General features: G+C 36.3%; 1 protein-coding gene across 1 annotated transcript; it reads left to right on the forward strand.

Moving 5' to 3' along the window:
* The first annotated feature begins 6,486 nt into the window (after positions 1-6,486).
* On the forward strand, positions 6,487-17,099 carry LOC139147389 (structural maintenance of chromosomes protein 2-like). Its single transcript, XM_070718475.1, has 11 exons — positions 6,487-7,550; positions 9,890-10,051; positions 10,879-11,032; positions 11,275-11,322; positions 11,840-11,878; positions 12,269-12,304; positions 13,139-13,186; positions 13,395-13,634; positions 14,354-14,485; positions 14,813-14,983; positions 15,473-17,099. The coding sequence occupies exons 2-11, from the start codon at positions 9,914-9,916 to the stop codon at positions 15,805-15,807; spliced, it is 1,341 nt and encodes a 446-aa protein (XP_070574576.1). The 5' UTR covers positions 6,487-7,550; positions 9,890-9,913; the 3' UTR covers positions 15,808-17,099.
* Positions 17,100-22,894: the final 5,795 nt, after the last annotated feature.

Consider the following 22,894-nt stretch of genomic DNA (forward strand, 5'->3'; position numbering starts at 1 on the left):
TCGTGGCAGAGAAAACGTGTTTGTTTAATGATAGAAGATAAGTAAACGTCAACTGCGAATTTGCAACCTAGTTAGGTTATTTGTATAACAGATGCACCAGGCATGCTGTTTCAAATACATATGTCTACATCATGATGAATGCCTGCAAACTAATTTTCTAATTTTGTCTCTGTCTGAGCAAACCTGACCATCCCTACGTGGCGGTTATAAAACTATCTTTGCTTTTGGTTTTCTATGATTGTTTCGACACTAACACTATTCCTATTTCATTTTTAGACGTGGCCTGCGAAACATCTATCCTGCCCTTACAACATACTGTGGGTCTTCACATACCCGCAGCTTTTGCATAGTTGATACGAATATTTCCCCTGTTATGCCTTTGTTAAATATACGTTACTTTGTAATTTGCATAAAGCCCTTTGACTGGCTAGGCCGGTGCAACCTCACAACGAAAGTGAAAAATGGAAATGGACAGATTAAATATTTGGTTTTGCGGTAACAGCTGCAAGAAGTGGTTGTTCTAAGAGTGGATGTAGTAATCAGTCAAACTTTACACGTAAAAGTTGGTACCAGTTCAGGGGCAGCTAATGAGGCTGTCCGTCAAAAAATTAAAGGTGTTTGCGTTGATTCAGTGACGGGAGGCCAGATGATTTATTCCATCAGTGACCGTGGAAGAGGGAAACTCTTTCATGTCATTTGGCGAGGAAATTGTCGTTTTAATTTCACTGGGGCAACTTAAAAAAACAAAACAAAACCAAACCAAACCAAACAAAAAAAACGAACAGCGAGCAAATTTATCATCGATTGCAGGTAACTGTGCCAGAAAGTTCATCTTCATCACCAATTACTAGTCAAGCATAATATTTCTTTGATGATTTCGTCACATCACAATGGATATCACTGCCGATGGTACTGCCATCGTGCTGCCAGCTAAGGCATACGATACGGTCTGTGGTAAACTCAGGGGTCAAATCTGCGCGCGCATAATCTAAATATTGAAGTGTTTAAGAACCTAAAAGGTACTAGCACACTTTTGAAAAGAACAAAATCATATGTAGCTTAAAGAGCAGTGGGGTACTTTTGTTATTTGAAGACGTTCTCATGTTGGGTAAGGGTCACTGAGGAGTTTTGGTTTTTGCAAGGGGGAATGGATGCATGGATATATAAATGGACAAATGAAGGAATGATGAACAATGAATGAATAATGGACGAATGAATGAATGGATAAATAAATGACGTTTATTTCACCACAAGGGTATAGGCAGATGGTGATAAGTAATAAATATCATAATTAGATTCAGTATGCTGCACTGATGACGATGATCATCTTTATTCATCATTGTTACATTTAACGTAAAATACAAGAAAGTTAAAAACATTAAACTCTAAGTGAAACCTCAAAATGTTTACGTAAAACGTCATCATTACTGCTTAATTAAGCTTACAACTCGTAATTTAACCTACAATGTTGTCAGAAAATAAATAAATTGAACGCTTTCAGGAAAATTCATATTTTTGGTTTCTAACTTCACACATTGCTTTACCTCGTGATTTTTAGTTCAGGATCCAGCAAACAATTGAAAGGTCCAGATGGTATATCTTCGTACAACATGCAAAGATAGCGGACACATGCAATGACAGCTGTGATGCATAACCTGCTGACATCGAGACATCTGTGTAAAGAAAACTTGGTCATCACTCTGTCGCACATCAATGACACAGAGATCAAAATCGGGAGTTTTTTTCAGTACAGGAAAGATATGACGAATCAATATTTGAATAGACCATAAACTGTCGATCCTATGAAAGTTGATATAATTTCCGTCATATTTATTTAAACATAGTATGTGTACGCTGAAGAAGGGGTTTTCGCGCATGTATTAGTTCAATCGCAACATCATACGATTTTATTTTAAGAAGCTAGTTTACGCAAATATTTCTGTATTTACACGTGGCAAAAATTAGAGCGCTCAAACCTAACCTTCCCATATTTTAGCTACCGTATATGGTACTTTGGGCGGTGGCTCTCTGGTGATTGGCGTGAAACATAGCGCACTGAAGGGAGGATTTAACAAAGACGGTGCTTATTAAGGAAAATTTCCTTCTTTTTATTTCTGGGACTCTGTCCCTGAAGAAAAAATGCGGGTAAGTACCAAAAGGAAAATGGCATACATGTATGAAGGAAAGTATTTGCAAATGAATAAACGTTTCTTTAAAACGTATTGAGATGCAAGGATTTATTTAATTGTTGATTTTATTAAATATATCAGATGTTAAGGACGTTGTGGTATATCGAACTTTATAACGAAAGGATTTCCAGTAGCCCGGATACAGTAACAATTTTGGAATAACGAGTTTCCAATTTGTGACAAAGCGAAGTTATTTGGGATTCATTAAAGCCAAATGCTTAAAGTTCTCGCCTTCTCACATTCTGCAATCAAGCTATAATCATTTCTTTTCGAGATATTGTCATTATTAACCAGTGTCGTCTTCTCTTGCGCAGAAATTCTAGGTGTCGTTCTAATCGGAGCCATTCTGGCGCATTTTAATTTATACCATAGGATGTTGCAGATATGTAACAGCTGTGAGAAGTAATGCTTGTTTCTAATTTTAACTCAGTCAGCTAAAGATATTTCATCAACAACGTTGCTCACAGACTGTAATTAGTGTTGTATTGTCCACTGCCCTTGTAATCAGGTCAGGTAAAGAAAGCATGCCTGGTGGTGCCTGGATCTCTTATAATAAAACGAAAGTGGACATTCTTGATAAAAAGATTGGTGGATCTTAGCATTAATAAGCCCAACGAAATGTACACGCCGACAGAATAGAATGTAAAATAATTTGCTGGATATTAAAATGCAGTTTGATACAGAGTTAAATGTTTGGCAATGCAAATGTGCAGTGCAGTGCAGAGCAGAACAGAGAAGAGCAGTGCAGAGCAATGCACTGCAGTACAACGCCATGCAATGCAGTGCAGTGCAGTGCAGTACAGTGCAATACAGTGCAGTGCAGTGCAATACAATGCACTGCATTGAAGTGCAATGCAATGCAATGCAGTGCAGTACAATGAAGCGCAGTACAATGCAGTTCAATACACTGCAATGCAATGCAGTAGAATGCAGTGCAGTGCAATGCAACGCAACGCAATGCAATGCAGTATGAAGATGTGCCATGCGATGCCCAATGCGTGGCATGGCTATGCAGTAAAATCCGGCGGATACTATGCAGTGTAAAAACACTTAACGTTAAAAAGTTGATTTGACGAAATGTCGAAAACCCACAAACGAAAGTACCACTATAAACCAACAGCTCCAAAACTACATCTTAGCCCACTACACGCAGACCTCCTACACCCAAGGCAAACTACACCTAAACCCACTACACCTGCACCCACTACACTTAAACATACAACATCCAAACTCCGAACACCAATCCAATAGCAGCCAAACTAACAATACAGAAACCCACAGTTAGCGTTTGGTACTTCAAGTATACCGGAAACTAAAGATACCCCCTGTTGGCTGTCTACCGTATACGGTTTTTAACCAACTTGTCCAATATTTCATCATCGCTATCAGTGCGATGGTAAGAACCTACATTTGTCAGAGTGATTTACTTGTTGTAGAACAAGATCTGAACTGAATGTGCTCACGTGGTTTACAACAGGTTCATTACATAGTAGTACGCTTCACAGAATAATCAGATATCTGTTATATCATTATATGTAGCAGGTTTCATCAACTTTAGCACAGTACTTTCGGAGTAATATCACTAATTACAAATGTCATTAAATATGCAAATTAGCTGTTCAATAACATGACACTGCTCAGTGCTTCACACGACAATTAGATATTTATCAGATCAGTATCTGTAGCAGGTGTCACCAAATTTGGTGTCATAATTTCAGAATTTAAGCACTATTTACAAAGTTCATTAAATATGCAAATGAACCCTTGATTAACTTCTCACTGCTAAATGCTTCAGACCGCAGTCAGATACTTGTAGGATCAAAATCTTAAGCAGATTTCATTAAATTTGGTACAGTCATTTCGGAGTTATATGACTAATTACAAAACTTCATTAGAGATGCAAAGGAGCTACGTTTTAACTTGACACTGCTCAGTGCTTCGCACGACGATTAGATAGTTATAAGATCAATATCTGTAGCAGGTTTCATCAAATTTGGTGCCTTTTTTCTGAGTTTTATCACTAATTACAAAGTTCATTAAATTGCAAATGAACCCTTAATTAAATCTACACTACTTAATGTTTTACAATACAATCAGACATCTGTCTGATCAGTACCTGCTGATTTCATCGAAGTTTGTGCAGTTATTTCTGAGTTATATGACTAAATACAAAACTTCATTGAATATGCAAATAAGGTATTTCATAACTTGACACTGCTCAATGCTTCTCAGTACAATTAGATATCTATCAGACGAATATTTGTAGCAGGTATCATCAAATTTGGTGCAGGAATTTCCAAAGTTCATCAAGTATTCAAATGAGCAGACAATTGGCATGACACTCACCGTATCATCAGTGAAAAGTTTCATGAAATTTTGCGCAGTATTTCTTGATATGTCATTACTGTCTCCATAGGAAACCATTATACGAAAAAAAGATGTTTTTTAACTTCATTAATATGCAAGCTACACCAACCAAAATCTAACTAATTCTTGCCATTAGTATACAGTATCTATCTATCAAATAATCTCAATGGAATCCGTTCAGGCGTTCTTGAAATATCGTGTAAACAAACAGACAGACAAACAGACAGACAGACAGATACACTCACTCACACTCACACGGACAGACAGACAGACATCGCTGTGACATTAGCTCACGTATGTGATCACGTGAGCTAAATTTGGACTCGATCATGTTTTTGACAATATGGATCACAGAAAGCAAAATTCTTTGATTTCATTTGATATTATTTAAGGCATCGGGTATAGATACTACAATGTTACAACATTATTTTTGCCTTCCACTAGTGGGGCTCATTTTGAAGCTTTTTTAGTAAATAAAGTTTGGACATACTTAAATTTGTGAAAATCTGGAATTTTATTTTTCCCCATAGAGGTAACACAGAATTGGCGGCCATTAAATTTCAATATCGTTAAATATTGGGTAATCTGTTTCTTTAGTAGCAAATACCCCGATTTTAATGCTAGATTTTGAAAGAGAATGGTTGAAAGTTTGCTTAAGGAAAGCTTGAGGTGGGGATTACGAATACATCAGTTTGGGATAATCTTTTGACTTTAGCCTCGGGTCTCTAAACGGTTCACCCGAACAGTTGGAGACATTATGGCTTTAATGTAATGCTACTTTCCGTCAAAGGTTTCTGTCATCTCTATTTACCGTAGAAAAAAATTGATCATGGCTAAGTTGGCAATGGTTGATAAAGCCGTTGGAAGTCATTTCCAACTGTAATTCTAAGCAGTCCCCGCACTGCCACCTACTTTGCCAAGACAATAGGTCATGTAGACTTTACACTGCCGCCTTGCCTGTCGACACATGCTGCTTACTAAAGGTTAATTGGTCACATTAATTCGAGTGAAATGTTTTCGCGTGGCATTATGGATGAGACAAACATTTTGCAAATATAATCGACCGGGTCAAAAACAGCGCAAAGTCCAAAAGGCGTTTTGCTCAACTAATTATTGGCTTGTTTGCAATCTCAATCAATAATTAGAAATTCATCATGGTGAATTCACTCCCTTCGTTTGTATAATAAGAAATTGATCAACTTCACCTCTAATAGATACATGGTGTCTTTTTGGATAACATACGTATATTTTGAAACATCTTAGCACTGAACAAAAGCCATTTTTCTCTCTGATGACACTTTTATCAACTGTTTAACCATCGCGTCGTTACGCAGTTATGTTTGATGATCTCGGGAATCCATAAAACACATTAAAGCCTCACTAGCTGTATCTTGAAACATTATTTTTATGATTTTACTTTCAAGTTAAAATAAATTTTGTAAGAATGTACTAAGTTTAGGTGTTTGTATACATTTATTATCGACCGCCCGTTGGAAATGAAAGTGCAATTTTGAACAAGATAAAGATTACACTGCGATTAAAGGTTTACCCAAACATTAAATCGCACAGCCGTGCAAAAAAAAACCAACCCCGTGGATACTGTGCATATCTGCACTGAAATCTTCACAAAACTGCACAGAGTAGTCCAGTGTAATGCATAGGAGTTGAATGTTTTCAACTGTGGCATCGTATGTTTTGTTTCCTTTGTAATATGACCATTTCTTGAAAATAGCGGGAAATCAAAATGACCGTTAAAATTTGAATTTAATTGTCAAATGGTTCAGTAAGCAATGTTTCCTAATGCAGTAAAAGCCCATATCCCTTCAGAAGGTGGCATTCAGAGAAAACCAGGAGAGAATATGAAGATATCATGCCTACAAATTTGAAGAGTTACAGCAATGGGGCTTTAAGCAGGACAACAAGCTGACTCAAGGTACCCGAGGCTCTTCTGCCATTTCAGTTTAAGCTTTTTCATGTAGCCTGTACCAATACTGTAAAGTCTATCAGACAACTTGCAATTGAGAAGTGACTATTCCAGTTCCTCATGTTGAGTAGAATTTGCTTACTAGCGAAGTCTGTCGACGTTACCTCCACGCTTATCTCGCCACCGAAGGTTATCTCTGTATGTACAATACACCATTAAGTCGTGACCCGCTTACACGCTGAATTCTTCCATTCAGTACATTGTATCTAAAACGCAATAGACAGAAAATCGATTTTCAAATGCTAACAAAGTCCAGCATACAGCTACTTTGACGTGTTTTCAGTACTGGAGAATTTACGAATTTAGTACTGGCGCAACCAAACAGTCGAGTGTAAGAAATTTTCACATGCTCTTTCTTCGATTTACATGTTTTTCTAATGCACTACGAACAAAGCAAAATTTTGGAGAGTTGATTATTAGCTGTTCATGAATGCCTTCCCCCTAGAGCATAGGACAGTTCGCCTTATCCAAGTTCTCCTTGCTCTTGTAAAGTCGATTCCTGCTGATGAGAATGACTCCCTCGTCGACGAGGAACATTGCTATACATGCCTTCCAAGAAATGACTCATGAGCACGTTTTTGCATATACAACTATGATGTTGGCGCCCCTACTCTAACTTTGAATGGACTCTGAAGAGGTCACCCGAACTTTGCCTGTGCGTCTGCCCTATTGACAAATAATGTATTTCATGCATGGTATCTGGCAGCACAACGTCAACATAGAAGCAACAGTTAATGTCTATGATGTACATTGCGACAAACATGTTTTAACTTTCATCACTCGCCACCGTACCTCAGATACAATGTTTGCCTTGGTTGTATACCTTATGACCTTTGAGTGTAGTTCTGACCTCCCCCTTTAAGTGGCAAGGGGAATTAGAGCGGGCGCAGAGCAAAAATCACTCTTCTATTAATGAATAACTCAACAGACGAATACTGTACATAGTCTCATTACACCACTTGATATCTCCACAACAGTCACGCGGGAACTTAAAGGACCGCCACTGTAGGGTAAGTTTTATGTACTCCCCATGAACGTTTTAGACGACATTGTAACTTACTAGTAGCATTAGAGATATACATATCTATATCTACTACAAGGTATCTTATCTAGCGATTGCTTGGTTGCTTTGGCATTTGATAGCACGCAAAGAGTATAATTCTGCGTTAACCGGGATCAACTTTGAGATCTCGACTTTTCCCTATTACATCATAATTAGGGAGAAACAAAGAAAATGAATAGATGTGTCGATCTTTCTTGATATAAATTTCACAATATACGAAGTGTAGTTTGGAGGGGATGCGAGGGAGTCAATTGTTTGCAGCATTTTTAAATACCTTAATTTGAATGACGCGGCTTTCGACGGTGAGTACAGGTTGCTCGCATGTTTTTTAATCAGTAATGTTTTGCGTTTTATTCCGTCTGATGTTTTTACTTTGAGGTAGTATGCGCCTCGGAAGTTAGGGACTGAAACATTTCCTCAGATTTTCCCAAAATGAAATTTTCTGTCGTTCTCTCACCAAATCAACAATAAAAAATCGGGGGTCATCGCGCAAGGTTTGGAACTAGCGGAAAAACTACCCAACATCTTGCGAAATTTGAAATTCAAAATGGCCGCCATCCCTGTGTAACTCTAAGGGAAACATGAAATTTCGGATTTTCGAAAAAGTAAGGCGGTGAAAGTTTTTTCTTTCACCAAGAGCTTTGAAATGAGCCCCTTTAAATGGTAGATCAGAAAAGATTTGTTTGAGTCCCACTATCTGTCCCCAAGGCGCGTTCTACCTTAAAATTATATTATAATCTGTGCACTATCAAAGACTTCGGCATACTTTTCCAAGGTTGATACTGATGAGGGAAAGGAAGTTAACATAAAACAGCACAATGCAATTGTGTTATACCATTTCCTTCTATAGTACTTAATGCTTTCAAAAATTGCAGAAAATTGTTGCACGATTATTATAAATAGGCCAAGATTTATATTTCCAGAGCAAACAAAGCTAAATATCCATGTTAACAAGTTTCTGTGTACTTTACAGAATAAAAATCCCTCGAAGCGCTAAAACTAAAACAAGTATTTATATTTCTATCTAAAAATTTCTCATAAGAAAGCGTCGACATGGTAGACTACTACAGTTTGTGGAAATTCGACTCTCATTCTAAGGTCATGTACTATTGTATTCGTTCACGCGGAAACAACTTCGAAAAAATACAGGCATTTATTGCAAGTTTGTACGAGCCCAAGTAGCATTAGAGGCTGATAGGCCTGTTTACTTTATTGGTTAATACGTTCATTCGATCGATGCCGAATGAAGATTAATTAAACATTAGCATTCTAACAAAACACAGGTAGGGTGGCCTACACATACCTGATGCTATAATATTCACACGTACACATTTCAATCATTGAGTGGGCGTGATAACAGTTGAAACAGCATAGCCGATACATATATCTGTTATCTACGATATCTTTAATATGTATGTCGGCACGTGTTCAAACGTTCCTTTGAAAAAAGGGCATAAATGTCACGCCCACGGTTTCAATCGTAATCCCTTGGAACAAAAGTTACGTTTGAACTGGTTCAGTCTGCGAGAGGGTTTATTGACTCTGGCATTTCACCAAGCTCACTTTGAAACCATTGGATGAACTAAGGGGTCGTGGATAATTCAGCATGCGCAACCAGTTGCTCTTGGCCTCAACCCCTCCTCCCCTCCTAAACGAAAGTCTGGAAGTGCGAAAATCCAACCAAGCCTAATTCTGTATCAACATACCTACAATCGGTAATTACATCGCTAGGAAATAACGCATATGCCCAACCACCCCCGGCATACCCCCTCTAAAATCAATCTTTGTTCAGCGCCGACTCGACAATGACGCAACCAATAGAATGAAATGAATTTAAACACTTTGTCCAAAATAATTGTTACGTCATTTTACACGTGCACTGAACTCGAAAGAATCGTGTTGCAGGTGCCGCACTGGACTGGTACACGCCGGACAATAAAGCGATATATTACGATATATTAAACCGTCTAGCCAGATGTTGCGATATAAAAACATGTAGTGCGATTTTTGAGCTCAGTAATCAAAACAAAGCCAAACCCCCTTTCCCCCTACAAGCGTAAATTGCTTTTGCCGTGTGCGTGTTTAAATTATCCACAGCCCCTAAATGGCCAGACTGAGCACACGTAAACGTGTCAATTGAGTCCCAGGGTTACGAATGAAGGTTTTTCCACTACGTTTATGACGTATCATTTGAACACTGTACTCGGGAGCCAAATGGTTTTGATATTAGTGTAGTTATAATTGTTCGATACCATAAATGATAGAATTAAAATATTTTTCTTTCAGATTTCACGGAGTGATTTCAGGAACATGGACCCTAAACAGCTGGTAATTTTGGAAAAAAATGTCAGCGTACTTTCGGCTTGTATACAAGTGAACAAGATTCTGGATTTTATCAAAAGAATGCACCCGGATGTCTTTAGCCAGGAAGATATTAGAACTATATATGTTAGTATTTTATAAATCTTATTGAAGATGGATATTATTTTATTTATTAGTTTTACAACTAGTTAGTTGAAAAACAATAAGCAGAAAAAATCACCACCACCACCACCAACACATTTCGTCATGGTCGAAAAGGTTTTAAAAAATACCAGGATTTGGACACCAATGGCAATATAATTCGCGATATTCATGGACAACTTGGAAATTCTGAGATCGTAAAATAATTTATTCAGATTACAGTCATATTTCAGTAGCTCTTGGAAAAGCTCTTTAACAATCTTTTTCGCTTATTTTCTTTGTTGTTATTGTCCATTGTATGCCATACTTACAACTCTGACATTTTGCTACAACAAATTAAATGCAGTCACTGTCAACGATGAAAAATAATCTCGTAGAAAATATTGAAAACAGCAGACACTGCATTCATCTGCGTTTATAGACACCAATTTCATGTATACTAACTTTCGATGATTTTTCACTGGTTTATTTTTAATTCAACCATTGTGTGTTATTCCACACGTCTTATTCTACACCCAAAGCATGCCTTATTCTACACCCAAAGCATTAAGCTTGTCAACTTAGCATATACATGCGCTATTGTTATTGTTGACGAGTAAATTCTGGTCCGGACTAGAATTCAAATGTAAACAATGACATTGCATATTTCATAGACACAATGTTGACAATCGAAGTGGTGTTTCAACATTCTGTTTAGAAGTAGAGTAAGAACTTGAAATTGGAATACAAAATTAATGTAATAAAAAGAATATCAAAAGTCAGCATCACTGTCCCTTTTAAAATTGAAAAGACAAAATATTCTCGCTTTACAGAGCAAGTATGGGCAGTCACGTATGGAATGTGTGCTTGAAAAGTTTAAACAACGTCATGATGGATACAACATTCTGTTCGAAGCAATGCAGAACACAAATCATAACGATACAGTATTAAATGCATTAAAGCCTGGCCTCTCCATAAAAACCGTCGGTGAGTACAAACTTACATTCCTTATGAATTCTTCATGAAAGGAGCGTTTAAATGTGCACTGGAATGTCCATGTCCAGTGGTCTCTCATTGAGTTATTGTTAATTTTGTATGGCGGGTAGATACATCATACTACATAACATAATTATAGATAGAAAAATTTATCATATTAAAAGGTAACTGACAAACCGACTACCCAGGTAATTTAATAGTTAACAAAATACTAAATGACTGTATGTTTTTAGCTTCAACAGGTACTCCTCGCCGTGTTAAAGACGCTAGTCAACAAAAAAGTATGTGATTTATTATCCATATTTGACTTACTGTGACAGGAAAAAAAACATTTTGTTTTAGAGTTCTTGAGATTGAATCTGAAATTAGGTAAAGTGGGAAATATCTTCATTAATGTTCCTCGAATTTAAGTGTCAAAAAAATCTTCTTTTATATTATTATAAAGCAGTGACGGTGTTAAATTTGGCGTTTTACTGCATTTTTGACACTTTCATCAAATCTGTTATTAACTCAAATGAACGTGAGACACATTATTCGCTCATTCTGATTTATGTTGAATTCGTTCGCCGATGCATCTGCTCTTTGGAGATCAGACTATTCAATGCGCATTTTGTGGAACAACGCAAATCATGCTTACGATTAGCTTAATACCCATTTCGGTCACAGGTAGCTTTAACCTAGCAGGTAGCTTTAACAATGGATGCAGAAACATTCATAAAAGCGCATTACGATAAATAAATCTCGTCTTAATTTATTTCTTGCCTAACACAAGGGATTTAATATTTTCTCGTAAAATAGGAACTACTCGAGGAGCTGTGGATAATCGCAAGGGCAAAGGTATGAGACAATTAAGAGTCAGGTCAACCAAAGGACAATGCTCAGAATAAGCTAAGGTCACGTGATACGAATAATTTGAAAAGAAACTATGCTGTCACTTGCTAATACTGACAGTCATTGAAAGAAACGGGTAATCTAATTGGCCGATGCAGTTGTTGAGAGTACAACTTTTATCCAATCATGAGCGCTACATTAATGAATTATAACAAAAGCAAAATATCACTGGAAGTGCTCACTTTAAATTAAAAAGAAATAAGTTACATTAATTTGACACTAAGTAGGATAAATCTTCCTGAAGCACAAAGAAAAAAACACTTAATCTACACTCAATCCGATTTTTGCATGCTACTAAAATTTAAAATGCAATCTTACAAATTCTACATTTTTTAGATGTCAGGGGTGAAAAAGTAGGAGAAAATACTCAAAGTAAGTACAGACTCTCGTGAGCACACAATATATGTATGTATGTATGTATGTATGTATGTATGTATGTATGTATGTATGTATGTATGTATGTATGCATGCATGCATGCATGCATGCATGCATGCATGCATGCATGCATGTATGCATGTATGTATGTATGTATGTATGTATGTATGTATGTATGTATGTATGTATGTATGTATGTATGTATGTATGTATGTATGTATGTATGTATGTATGTATGTATGTATGTCTTATGTATGCATGCATGTATGTATGTTGCATGTATGTATGTATGTATGTATGTATGTATGTATGTATGTATGTATGTATGTATGTATGTATGTATGTATGTATGTATGTATGTATGTATGTATGTATGTATGTATGTATGTATGTATGTATGTATGTGTGTATGTATGTATGTATGTATGTATGTATGTATGTATGTATGTATGTATGTATGTATGTATGTATGTATGTATGTATGTATGTATGTATGTATGTATGTATGTATGTATGTATGTATGTATGTATGTATGTGTATAGTATGTATTTATGTATGTATGTATGTATGTATGTATGTATGTATGTATGTATGTATGTATGTATGTTATGTATCTATCCGTGTGTATCTATACAAGTATCCATATCTCTGCTAATGTAATATGTTAATGCTTTTGAAAAAAAACAGAGATATAGTCTATATCAATTCTATAAGGGTGTGCTAATTAAGCGAGGTATTTATCATAAAAGAAGAAAAGTAGTCACATGTTGATTAAATACCGAAATAATACCCGTAGAAATAAAAAATCGGATACTTTACATTTTTACAGATGCTCCGAGTGCAAAAGCAGATGAAGAGAAAGTTACCCAGCAGGGTGGTACGTAGTTAAGTGATTCAAATTAAAGTTCTTTTTTGAGTCTAAAGGTCTATTGAAATACTCTGCCGATCGTCGTATTTTCTACATTTATACTTCACAATTGATAACATAGTATGTTATATTCAGCTGTATAAGTACACTGACTAGAAAACATGAATGATTGTGAAATTCGTATGGATTCAATCACTTATTCTCATTATCTTATCAGATCCAATGACGCTTTTGCTGCTTCATATGAAAGACCTATCCTCCAAGGTTGACACCGGTATGAAAGACTTGTCCTCCAAGGTGGACACTAACGCGAACGACTTGTCTTCCAAGATAGACAATAATCGAGATGAAATCATGACTGAATTGGACGAAATGAATTCCCAATTTCAGTCTTTTAAAGAAGATCATAGAAAAGAAATCGAAGAGTTACAAAAAAAGTTGCAGTCACTCGAGGAGGGTAAGGTTTTACAGTAAAAGTCAGTATCCACCAGAACGCTTACTTTCTACGGTCCTAAAGCCTCATTTGCGATTTTCGTCCCGATTTGAAGGTTTTAGCTTTGCTAAGACATCTGCCTTTTTAGATATTATACTTGCCAAGTCATGCATCAACAAAGTTGTGATAAAAGGTTTAGTATCTACAGAAAGCAGTATTATTTCATAAATTTGTTTATTAAATAGGCTGGTATTGAATGCAGAATTTGAAAAGACATCTCATATTTTTAAAAACATGACAAACAATCATATCATTAAACAGATTAGAGGCAACCAGATGACATTAAACATGAAATGATCAAACAGACTTTTAGAAAATATATGCAGTACCTGAGTATTAAAAAGGGAAACGTTTTAAGGAAAAGAGAAAAATTATTTAATAACTCATCATTTTGCGTTGTTTTGCAGTTACTGTTGTAAATTTACGTCTGCAAAATATTAGTCATTATTGGCAGAGCTATTTATATTTATACTACAAACTATTGATATGGGCTTTGCGTCAATTTTTTGTCAATCACTGACTTTAATTTGTTTTCATAATACATTGCATAGTATTGTACTCTGTATTATATTCTATGAAATGAAGAACAAGATTGTCCATGTAACTGTGCTGCAAAAGCTTTCTTACAAATGTTAAGTTTTTTGTTATGAACAAATTTTATTTTATTATGTCTTCAATTCTAGCTATTCTTTCAAATACGAAAACACAAGATCATTTGAAGAAAGATATCGAAACAATGATCAAGGATCTTAAGAAAATCAAAACGGATTACGAGAGCATCCGTGAAACACTGACCCAAGAAGAGAGAGAAAGAGGTGAGAAAAGAGCAAAGACTTAATGTTGAAGACTTTATAAATCAACTAGCAGAGCTGTTTGGCTATATGTAGTTGTTGAGAATTAAAAGTATAAAACAAATTAGAAAAGTGTCGCTCACTTAACTGTTGAGTCCCAACGCATACTTTGTATATAGTCAACAAGAATCCAGTCCATAATTGTGACACATTGAAACTGGTTTCTACATATCTTTCGTTCTTTCCTTTAGTAGTAATAAATATAGCATGCAAAATGCAAATTATCTTTCCGTCGGGGAGATAACAACTAATACACACACAACTAAACACGACCTTTTCCCTCTCCGCTAGGAAGCCGGGAGTACGAAATCGTGAAAAAGGTCCTCGAGAAACTGACGAGTCTTGATACTACGGATAAAGACAAAATGTGGCAGGAAATAAATAAACTTCGACAAGATTTGGATTTCTTAAAAGAGTCACACGAGACTCTTCGTTCTTCAATGCGGCCACAGCGTTTACCCGGTAAGGATCAATTATATCTATCGTGTGTTTGTTTCTGATCTTTGGCAAACAGACCAGTATGCTTGTGGTCTGTTATCAAGAATTACAGAATGTTTGCGTCTCGGTCACATGCCTCAGAGTGTCTTGACACTGAAAATATAATGTATCATCACGTGGTACAAATAAAAACTGATTGAAAACGAGATTAAATATTTGTTATCGAGTATGGAAGCCAAGCAAATAATTTACTTTTTAATTTCGTAATAGAGCAAAGTCTGACTGGGAATATAGTATTTATTGAGGAATTTAGGCCACGGACCTTTAATACGCAACACTAATTGGTCAAGAACAATTGGTTTCTGCAACAGATTAGCTCAGACTTGTTTGATAGCACAAAGTATATGAAAGGTTACTATTCAATATTTCCCGATCATACTTCTTATTTTAAAAGCATACATATTTGATACTTTATAAATATTTACGTTTATCGATAATGATGTATTTTTATAGATAAACCTGTTGCTGTGGCAACATGCCAAGCCTACCAAAGTTCTTCTTCTTCCAGTGACCTGATCACGGCAGAGGATGTACGGCCACTTGCAAAGAAAGTCAAAGTGATCTGGTCGCCTCTATCCGAGAAAATGAACGTAGACATCACGAAGACAAATGGAAGGGGCGTGATGGATGACGAAGGCAAAGCCGAGGCAGTTCTAACAAAGTGGTTGGCGAAAAAGAATGATAACCATGATGGTGGTCCTACGTGGGGAGAGCTACATGCATTGATTTCTCAGATTGACCTGACCCTTGCTGACGACATTGTTAATCTTCGCAAAGACATTGACTGATTTGACCAATTGTATGTTGATCATTTGCAACCTTAAGAATACCACTTCCTTAAATTGACGGTTATCGATTATGATAATTAGTATGAAGGAGTGAAAGTTTTCTATGATTCATATTTTGCTCGATAGGTCTTCTATCTATGTATTTCTTGTACCCCTGACCTTTTAATCTGCGTGACAAATTTACGTCCTGTTTGACAACGTTTGGTGAAATATCTCACATGGAATTTAAGCTTGATCAGTGTTTGATTTCTGAAGAAATAAGATGTAGAATAAGATGCACAGCGTGAGCGTAAGATTGAAAACAAAGTTTTTTTCGTGAGCTTGATTAATATGAGTAATGTTTCATATTCATAATGTTGGTGTGTATGTGTGACTCATAGTATAAGGGGAGCTACAAACACCGCCTTCACTTGTCAGTCGTCTTTTCCCAAATATACTGCTTTTGATTAAAAGGTTGGAAGATGGACTTGCTACTTAAGGCAAAGCGCTTTTAATGTTGGTTACAATATACATCTACTCACTCATGATGATTTAACCTCGAAACTACCGGATTGTTTAGAAATTCATTGTTAAATTTAGCAATCGGAAAATATTAATACTTACATACTATTTTCTTTAGATATTTTCCCGAATTCAAGTGATGAAGAAGTGATCATGCTGAACAGTATTGCTTTACGAATAATTCTTGAAACATACACTACAATTAATTAGAACATATTAATGTGTGTAATCTCACTGCCACTGTCGAAACATCTAGAATACATTTATACCGATAAAAATGAGTCATCAAAATCATCCAGTTCAAGCTGAATTCGATGTTATGTATCTTTAATTTGTGGAAATTAATATAATGCTGTTAAGATCGTCTTTGCATTCAAATACTCCAGGATTTCCTGTAGTTTTTACCAGTATTTGAGCTATGTGCCTTTAAAACAAGTATTAGACAAGGTCAGAATGGGCTTTACCAATGTTACAAGACCAGTTGATTTGGTTGATTTGTGACAGTTGTGGAATTCGCCCCGAAGTTGCACTAGCCGCCAATAAGAAAAAATTGCATGTTCACTTGTTACCCAGTTAAAACCAAGAAATCGCTTATAAAAACCCCTTGTAGGCTTTCACCGTTGTACGGTATTACTATTACCTTCTTTGCAATGCCATTTTTACTACTTCTTTTGGAAAAATTGTTTTAAATGATGCATCTGAAGATTGTATTTTAATCATGCTGTATGGGAGTAAGTCTTGATTAATGTAACGGTTCACGTGATTTACGGTCATTAAACTCTACTAATGATACTGGTTGCTCTGACCTGTATGGCTTTTGTGTATGTCTTAGTTAAAATGCAATCAAGAATCGATTGTCAACTGTATACCTAAATCATTATATGTCAAATGTTAAAACACCAAACAATAAAGTTACGACGGTCCGGTCATCGCAACTGTTCCTCCACAGAAGCCACTGACATTTCAGAGCTTATGTCGTTGGTTGCATAGTGCAAGACCTTTCTTTAAGATATGTAATTATTTGACGATGTTTCAGAGGTTAAGTCTGTAAAGTCCACATGGTCTTACTGAGAGCCGGATATATATTTATCTATTGCAGTGATTTGTACCTGCATTTACACCATTTGGTATTGTGGACAAGCAGTATCAGCTTTAATACTGCCCTAAGCACGTTCATTACAAATAGCTATCGTTTGTGAAAATACATTGCAGGGCATCAAATGCATCACATACAAGTCATTACAACGAAAATTGTACTGAACATTTATTGTTATGATTCAAGTATAATGAATTTACTAAAGACCATTAAGTCTGAAGACTTGAATGAGTCTAGAATGAAACATATTATTGATGAACAAAGGACTGATAGAAAGACATGGGCAAATTAATTAATAAATATGCAGGGTGTCAATTGAAAATACCCCTCCCGCTAACGATATTAGTAAAATATTTGAAGGTATGCTTAACTGGCTTCATAAAAAAAAATTGCGTAATAACCCTTAGAAATGCCTTGATGAGAATGTTTGATTTGTAACATTCCATGTCCACGAGAACATAGTATCCGTTGGTAAGCAAAAAGTGGCAGACAGGCCAAATCTAATACAGAAAATTACAGAAGACTGAAGTGTACGTCTGGAATAAGTGCAATCTAAAGCAGAATAACTGGTGAGGGATGGTTTGAAATGAAGTCGCCGACCATGGAAAGTTGACACTTGAATGTCAGTATGGACCATAGTATGGTAGACACATCAGCACGCAGATTTGATTCAAATCAGTCTGCCTAGCTCTGTGTGAAGTGGAAGTTTGGACTGACGACACTGACCAGGGTGCAGCTGAACCCGATGACGGTGTGGCGGAGGATGAATTTCTTTGTCGCGAGGAAGAAATGTACAATAAAAAAGGGGTCCTTTTTGCAATTATTTCACTGCGTGTCTCGTCTAACATTTTTCTCAAAACATGATATAAACTTCTTTCATTGTATGTTGTTGCATTCAAAGCAAAAAATGGCTTGAGTTAGCTAAACTCAGTAAAAAAGTGCAGATGTATCTCTTAATGTGCCTTTCTTGTGTATCAATTACCCGGACATTTTACTTTCAATACGTCTAGGTTTGCGAGCATCTTTAGCAATTTTGCGTGGGTGAGTCACGAAAGTTTTCAATTAACTAAAAGTGAAATATTTTCCAGAGGTGAAACGTTCTTGAATGACCTCTTATACGCTCACTCAGAAAATAAGTTAACGACTCATGGTCAGGTTGATATTCACCAAAAGAGTCAAACCATGGCGCTCACATTTGGTTCGAGTCTCAAGTTCATTCAGCAGGCATTTATGGAGGCTTTAAGCAATTAGCTATTGACAGACCTTGGGACTTTGGGATAGATAATGGCCATCAGTGTATATATTTCAATACACTGATTGGCAAATAATTTGGTTAAACATTTCAGTGTTGACTGTAATTGGACGATAATTTTTGTTGTTGATTTATGTCCACTTATTATGTCATAATCAAATAATGTCAATATCAAAAATGTGCACTTGACGCCCATCTGCCCAACGTCACCAAGCTGTGCGAAGAAGGCCAGTATCGGGAGCGTCAAGTGAGCCCGTCATCAATGCTTGGAGCGAGAGGTCAGCTTATAGCGGTATGTAAAACACCTCATAGTTTCTGATAACCATCGCTATATTTGTCCGACCTTTGACTCGATTACCTGATTTGTTGAGTGTCAGGCCACTTAGACTTTACACAGTCATCATACCGATGAGTCCTACGCCTGAATGAAATCATGCCTGAGTTTATTGACCACTATTATTTTTACTATTGCTGTCAATGGAGGAAACTCAAAACATTTAAACAAATACAACTGACTGAATCCAGGATTGTATGGGGTCCAAGCACCTCTTTGTACGAAAAATAAAGGTATTTTTTTCTCTCGATTAAATCTATTGTATGAAAAATTGCTACTGTGATAGTTCTGTCCGCTTGTTCCGTAAGGTATCAGAAGCAGATAAATCGTATCCCGTCTCGATTTGCAATGTTTTTTTTTATATTCCCGGTCACAAGGTTTGTAGTAATTATATGTCATGGATATAGGCGTCAAAACAAGTATCTTTTCTCTACAAACACCTGTGGTTTGAACATCGGGAGACGTCGTATGTGTTCATTTGCTAATGTCAATGGTCTCAATAACTCTACCAAAGATGAGGTGCGATTAAGCATCTCGTTTTGACACTGCTCTGCCCGTTCATGACAAGTCTACACATAATGACGTAGGAATATTTCTTGTGTGTGGACATTGACCTTCACCCCATAAGGCAACAGTAGATTATGAACATGAAATGTGGATTTGAAAAAACGGACTAGCGACAAAAGTTGAAGTCACCATTAAGCCGGCCGCCAACCATGAATTTACTTCGTAGAAAACCCATTCCAAAAAATGCCGTAAATATACAATGTATGTACTCCTTAATATACTATTTAAGGCGTGTAATACAAATAACATGTAAATCGATTTTAAGATAGGCCAACACATACTCTATCATGAGGCTATTTTGTAAACAGTAACAGAAGAATTTGCGACTTTGCGTGACTGGATGCATGTGTTTTCTACTCAAGAATATGACAAGCTCTGCGTGGAGGAATTTCCTGAAGTATTAGATAGACATCGAACGGAATTGTTCAAATATTGTCCCTTGTGACATAATAGAGGAACACAATGACTGTAATAAGTGATTGCCCACATAGACACATTTGTTACTGAAAGGCTATTGTAAGAAACTGACACTTCGGGGATTTTTCACCACGTGGTGCAATGAATTATAAGCCTAGGGCTTCGAGCCTATCGATCGATAGCGACGTCATGACCTAAGTTTGTTTAGGGTAAGAATTATTTACGATTTACTAGGTCATATTGTATATAAGCTAGAAGTTTCGTGACACTGGTTAAAATTGTATATTTTATTATTCACGCCACTTCATATCTAAGCACCAAACACGGCGAGCGAGTCAAAAGGCTTTCGTCACAGTAAGTTAAATCTTCAATATTTTCTTGAAAGATTTGAGGTGAAATGAGTTTTTGATAGAAAGTGTGCATTATAAGCGTCATCATAGCTCATACTGTGATCGTCCAGTAATGAGAAGCATGCGATAAAAAGCTTGAACATATGCGAAACATGCCATCTACTCTTTCAGTTAGTTGGCCTTGTGTCATATATCGTTCAAAATATTGTAAAAATAATATCACAACTTGTGAATTTCGTATTATATTGCGTTACAATGTTTAGCGAGGGACAGTTTTACGAGGAGGTCCAAGTCGACAATCTCCCCGATGAATTTCTTCACCTGCCCGGTGTGCCTTAGTTTTGACCGACGGCCAACAGACTGTTTAAATATAGTTTATGAACGACTGAGACTTAAATGACTTTATAATCACAGCATAATAACTTGACAAGACGGAAAAGTTATGCATTAATAGATCACAAGGAACAGCAGTAAATCCCCTGGGGTGGGGTTCTTTGTGCAATGGTTTATTTTATTTTATTTTTATTTTTAAATTATTAATTTTGATATTTCAGATAAAGATTTCAACTCCAAACTGTCTGACTGCTTTCTTTATTACAATAAGTAATTTTACTAATTTTGACCGTGATATTTCTAACGCCTAATAAAATAAAACTTATTCCCTACGCGCGTGACGGCTATGGTGTTAGCTTAATCAATTAATCCGCTGATACCGATTAGCAAGTTGGCAATGTTTGTGGAGCAAAGTGGTGTGTACACAGGCTGGAGGAGAGATACGAACTTAAAGGAAATAAAGAAAGTCAGTGAATAAGATGTACTCGAGTCATTCTGACATGGGTTGCCGATCGTGACTTCAGATGTCAAGCTACAATTTTCTTTAAATAACAGGACAGTAGCCGGAACATGTACAAATTTCGTCGAACACGACAACTCGAGTTCCGGTAAACACGGATCTCTCTCGAATACAATGCTGGTCCAATGTTCAAGTGTTATAAGCTGGCTTGTAGGTTTATTTGTTGTTGCTATCTTCGTCGATCGATGCAAATGTTAATTTATTTCGATGACCGAGTATGTCCACAATCTCAGCTTAAGGTGAAGTACTACGAATTACGTCAAAATTAAGTTGTGGTGTCATTTTCTTGAAACTTTGCACAAATATCCTTGGAAGTTGTGCAAGTGCAAAAATGAAATAAAAAATGGGGGTCACCACGCTCGTTTCCATGGAAACGGACGTTAAAATTGCGTCGTTAGAAATAAATAAAAATGATATAATTCTTTTAAACTAAAGAAAGCAATTATAAAACGCTTAGCAAATGAGTTAATTTTAATAAATACCAAGACTTAAGATTCATATCTATCGAATGTATAGTTTTCATGATGTTTGTGAAGAAATTTTAACATTAGTATCGATTACAAAATGACGATATCAAAATTATATCACTACATAATTTTCGAACTTTCTTCCTGTCGCTTTGAATGGTGTCATTTTGACCAAACTTGGCGAAAAAACTCCTGACATAATACCATTTAGTTTACACTTTTAATAAAAGGGTGTCACCACGCTACTTTTTACAATATCTCCAGGTGAATGGGTAATTTGCGCCATATAAATGGGAGAGAAATGTTAATTTTTCACTCATATTGAATAAAAACCAGCTTCCTAGGGGGTCAAAATATGACAAGGTTATAGGTCACATGTATTTCTAAGACACTGGGTCAAAAAATTAGGTAAAAGCGCAATTTCAACAATGACAGGTGATGTTAAATACATGCGCTACAAAATAACCCATTTGCAGCAGGCTGGAGTTAAATCTGCGCAGAAACGTTCTAAAGCGTGTGCGCGTCCGAATTCGTCGCCCTTCACCTTAAGCTGAATTTCAATAAGTTTGTTCACAAACTTACAGAGGGTTTCAATTGAGTGCCATAACTCTGGGTGTAAGACAGTTTTAGCTGAATTCAAAGAAAATCTCCTACCTTTCTGCTGTAATTGTTACTAGAACAGCCACATTGTAGATCAAGTGCAATCAACTCTTCATCTATCGGTCCAGACAATGTTGCCTCATGCTGGTTCTACTTTAACTAATCAATGAGCCAGTGACTTTGAAATGTGTTCTGACACCCTAGCCAATCGTTATAATACAATGTATGTGGTTCACATCCAGGGTTGGGGCACCGAATTGAAACCCACTGTATAGTGTTGTGCATATACATACGTAGGAATGAGGAAGACTTGCTGATTAGTTTAATATATCATCGAATCTTTTTAAGGAGTGACTTTATTTAAAAAATATCACTCTACAATTGAGACATGTGAACTTAGAATGAGGTATAATGTCATCTCTTAAAGGTATACTGTCATCTGTTCCAATTTTGCCACAGTTACCATGGAAAGAGAAAATCTAACCAATCATAGATTTTAAGCGGGTGGCCGCTTTTTAAAAACAGCGCCCTCACATGGGCATTTTGAATGCCAAGGAAATCCCCTTTGATCATATATGGGCATATTTAGATTACAGATGACTGTATACCTTTAAGTGTAATTTTAAATTTTACACTTTTCAATTTTGCAG

This window comes from Ptychodera flava, chromosome 2 (assembly GCF_041260155.1).
Source record: "Ptychodera flava strain L36383 chromosome 2, AS_Pfla_20210202, whole genome shotgun sequence".
NCBI classification, from domain to species: Eukaryota; Metazoa; Hemichordata; class Enteropneusta; family Ptychoderidae; genus Ptychodera; species Ptychodera flava.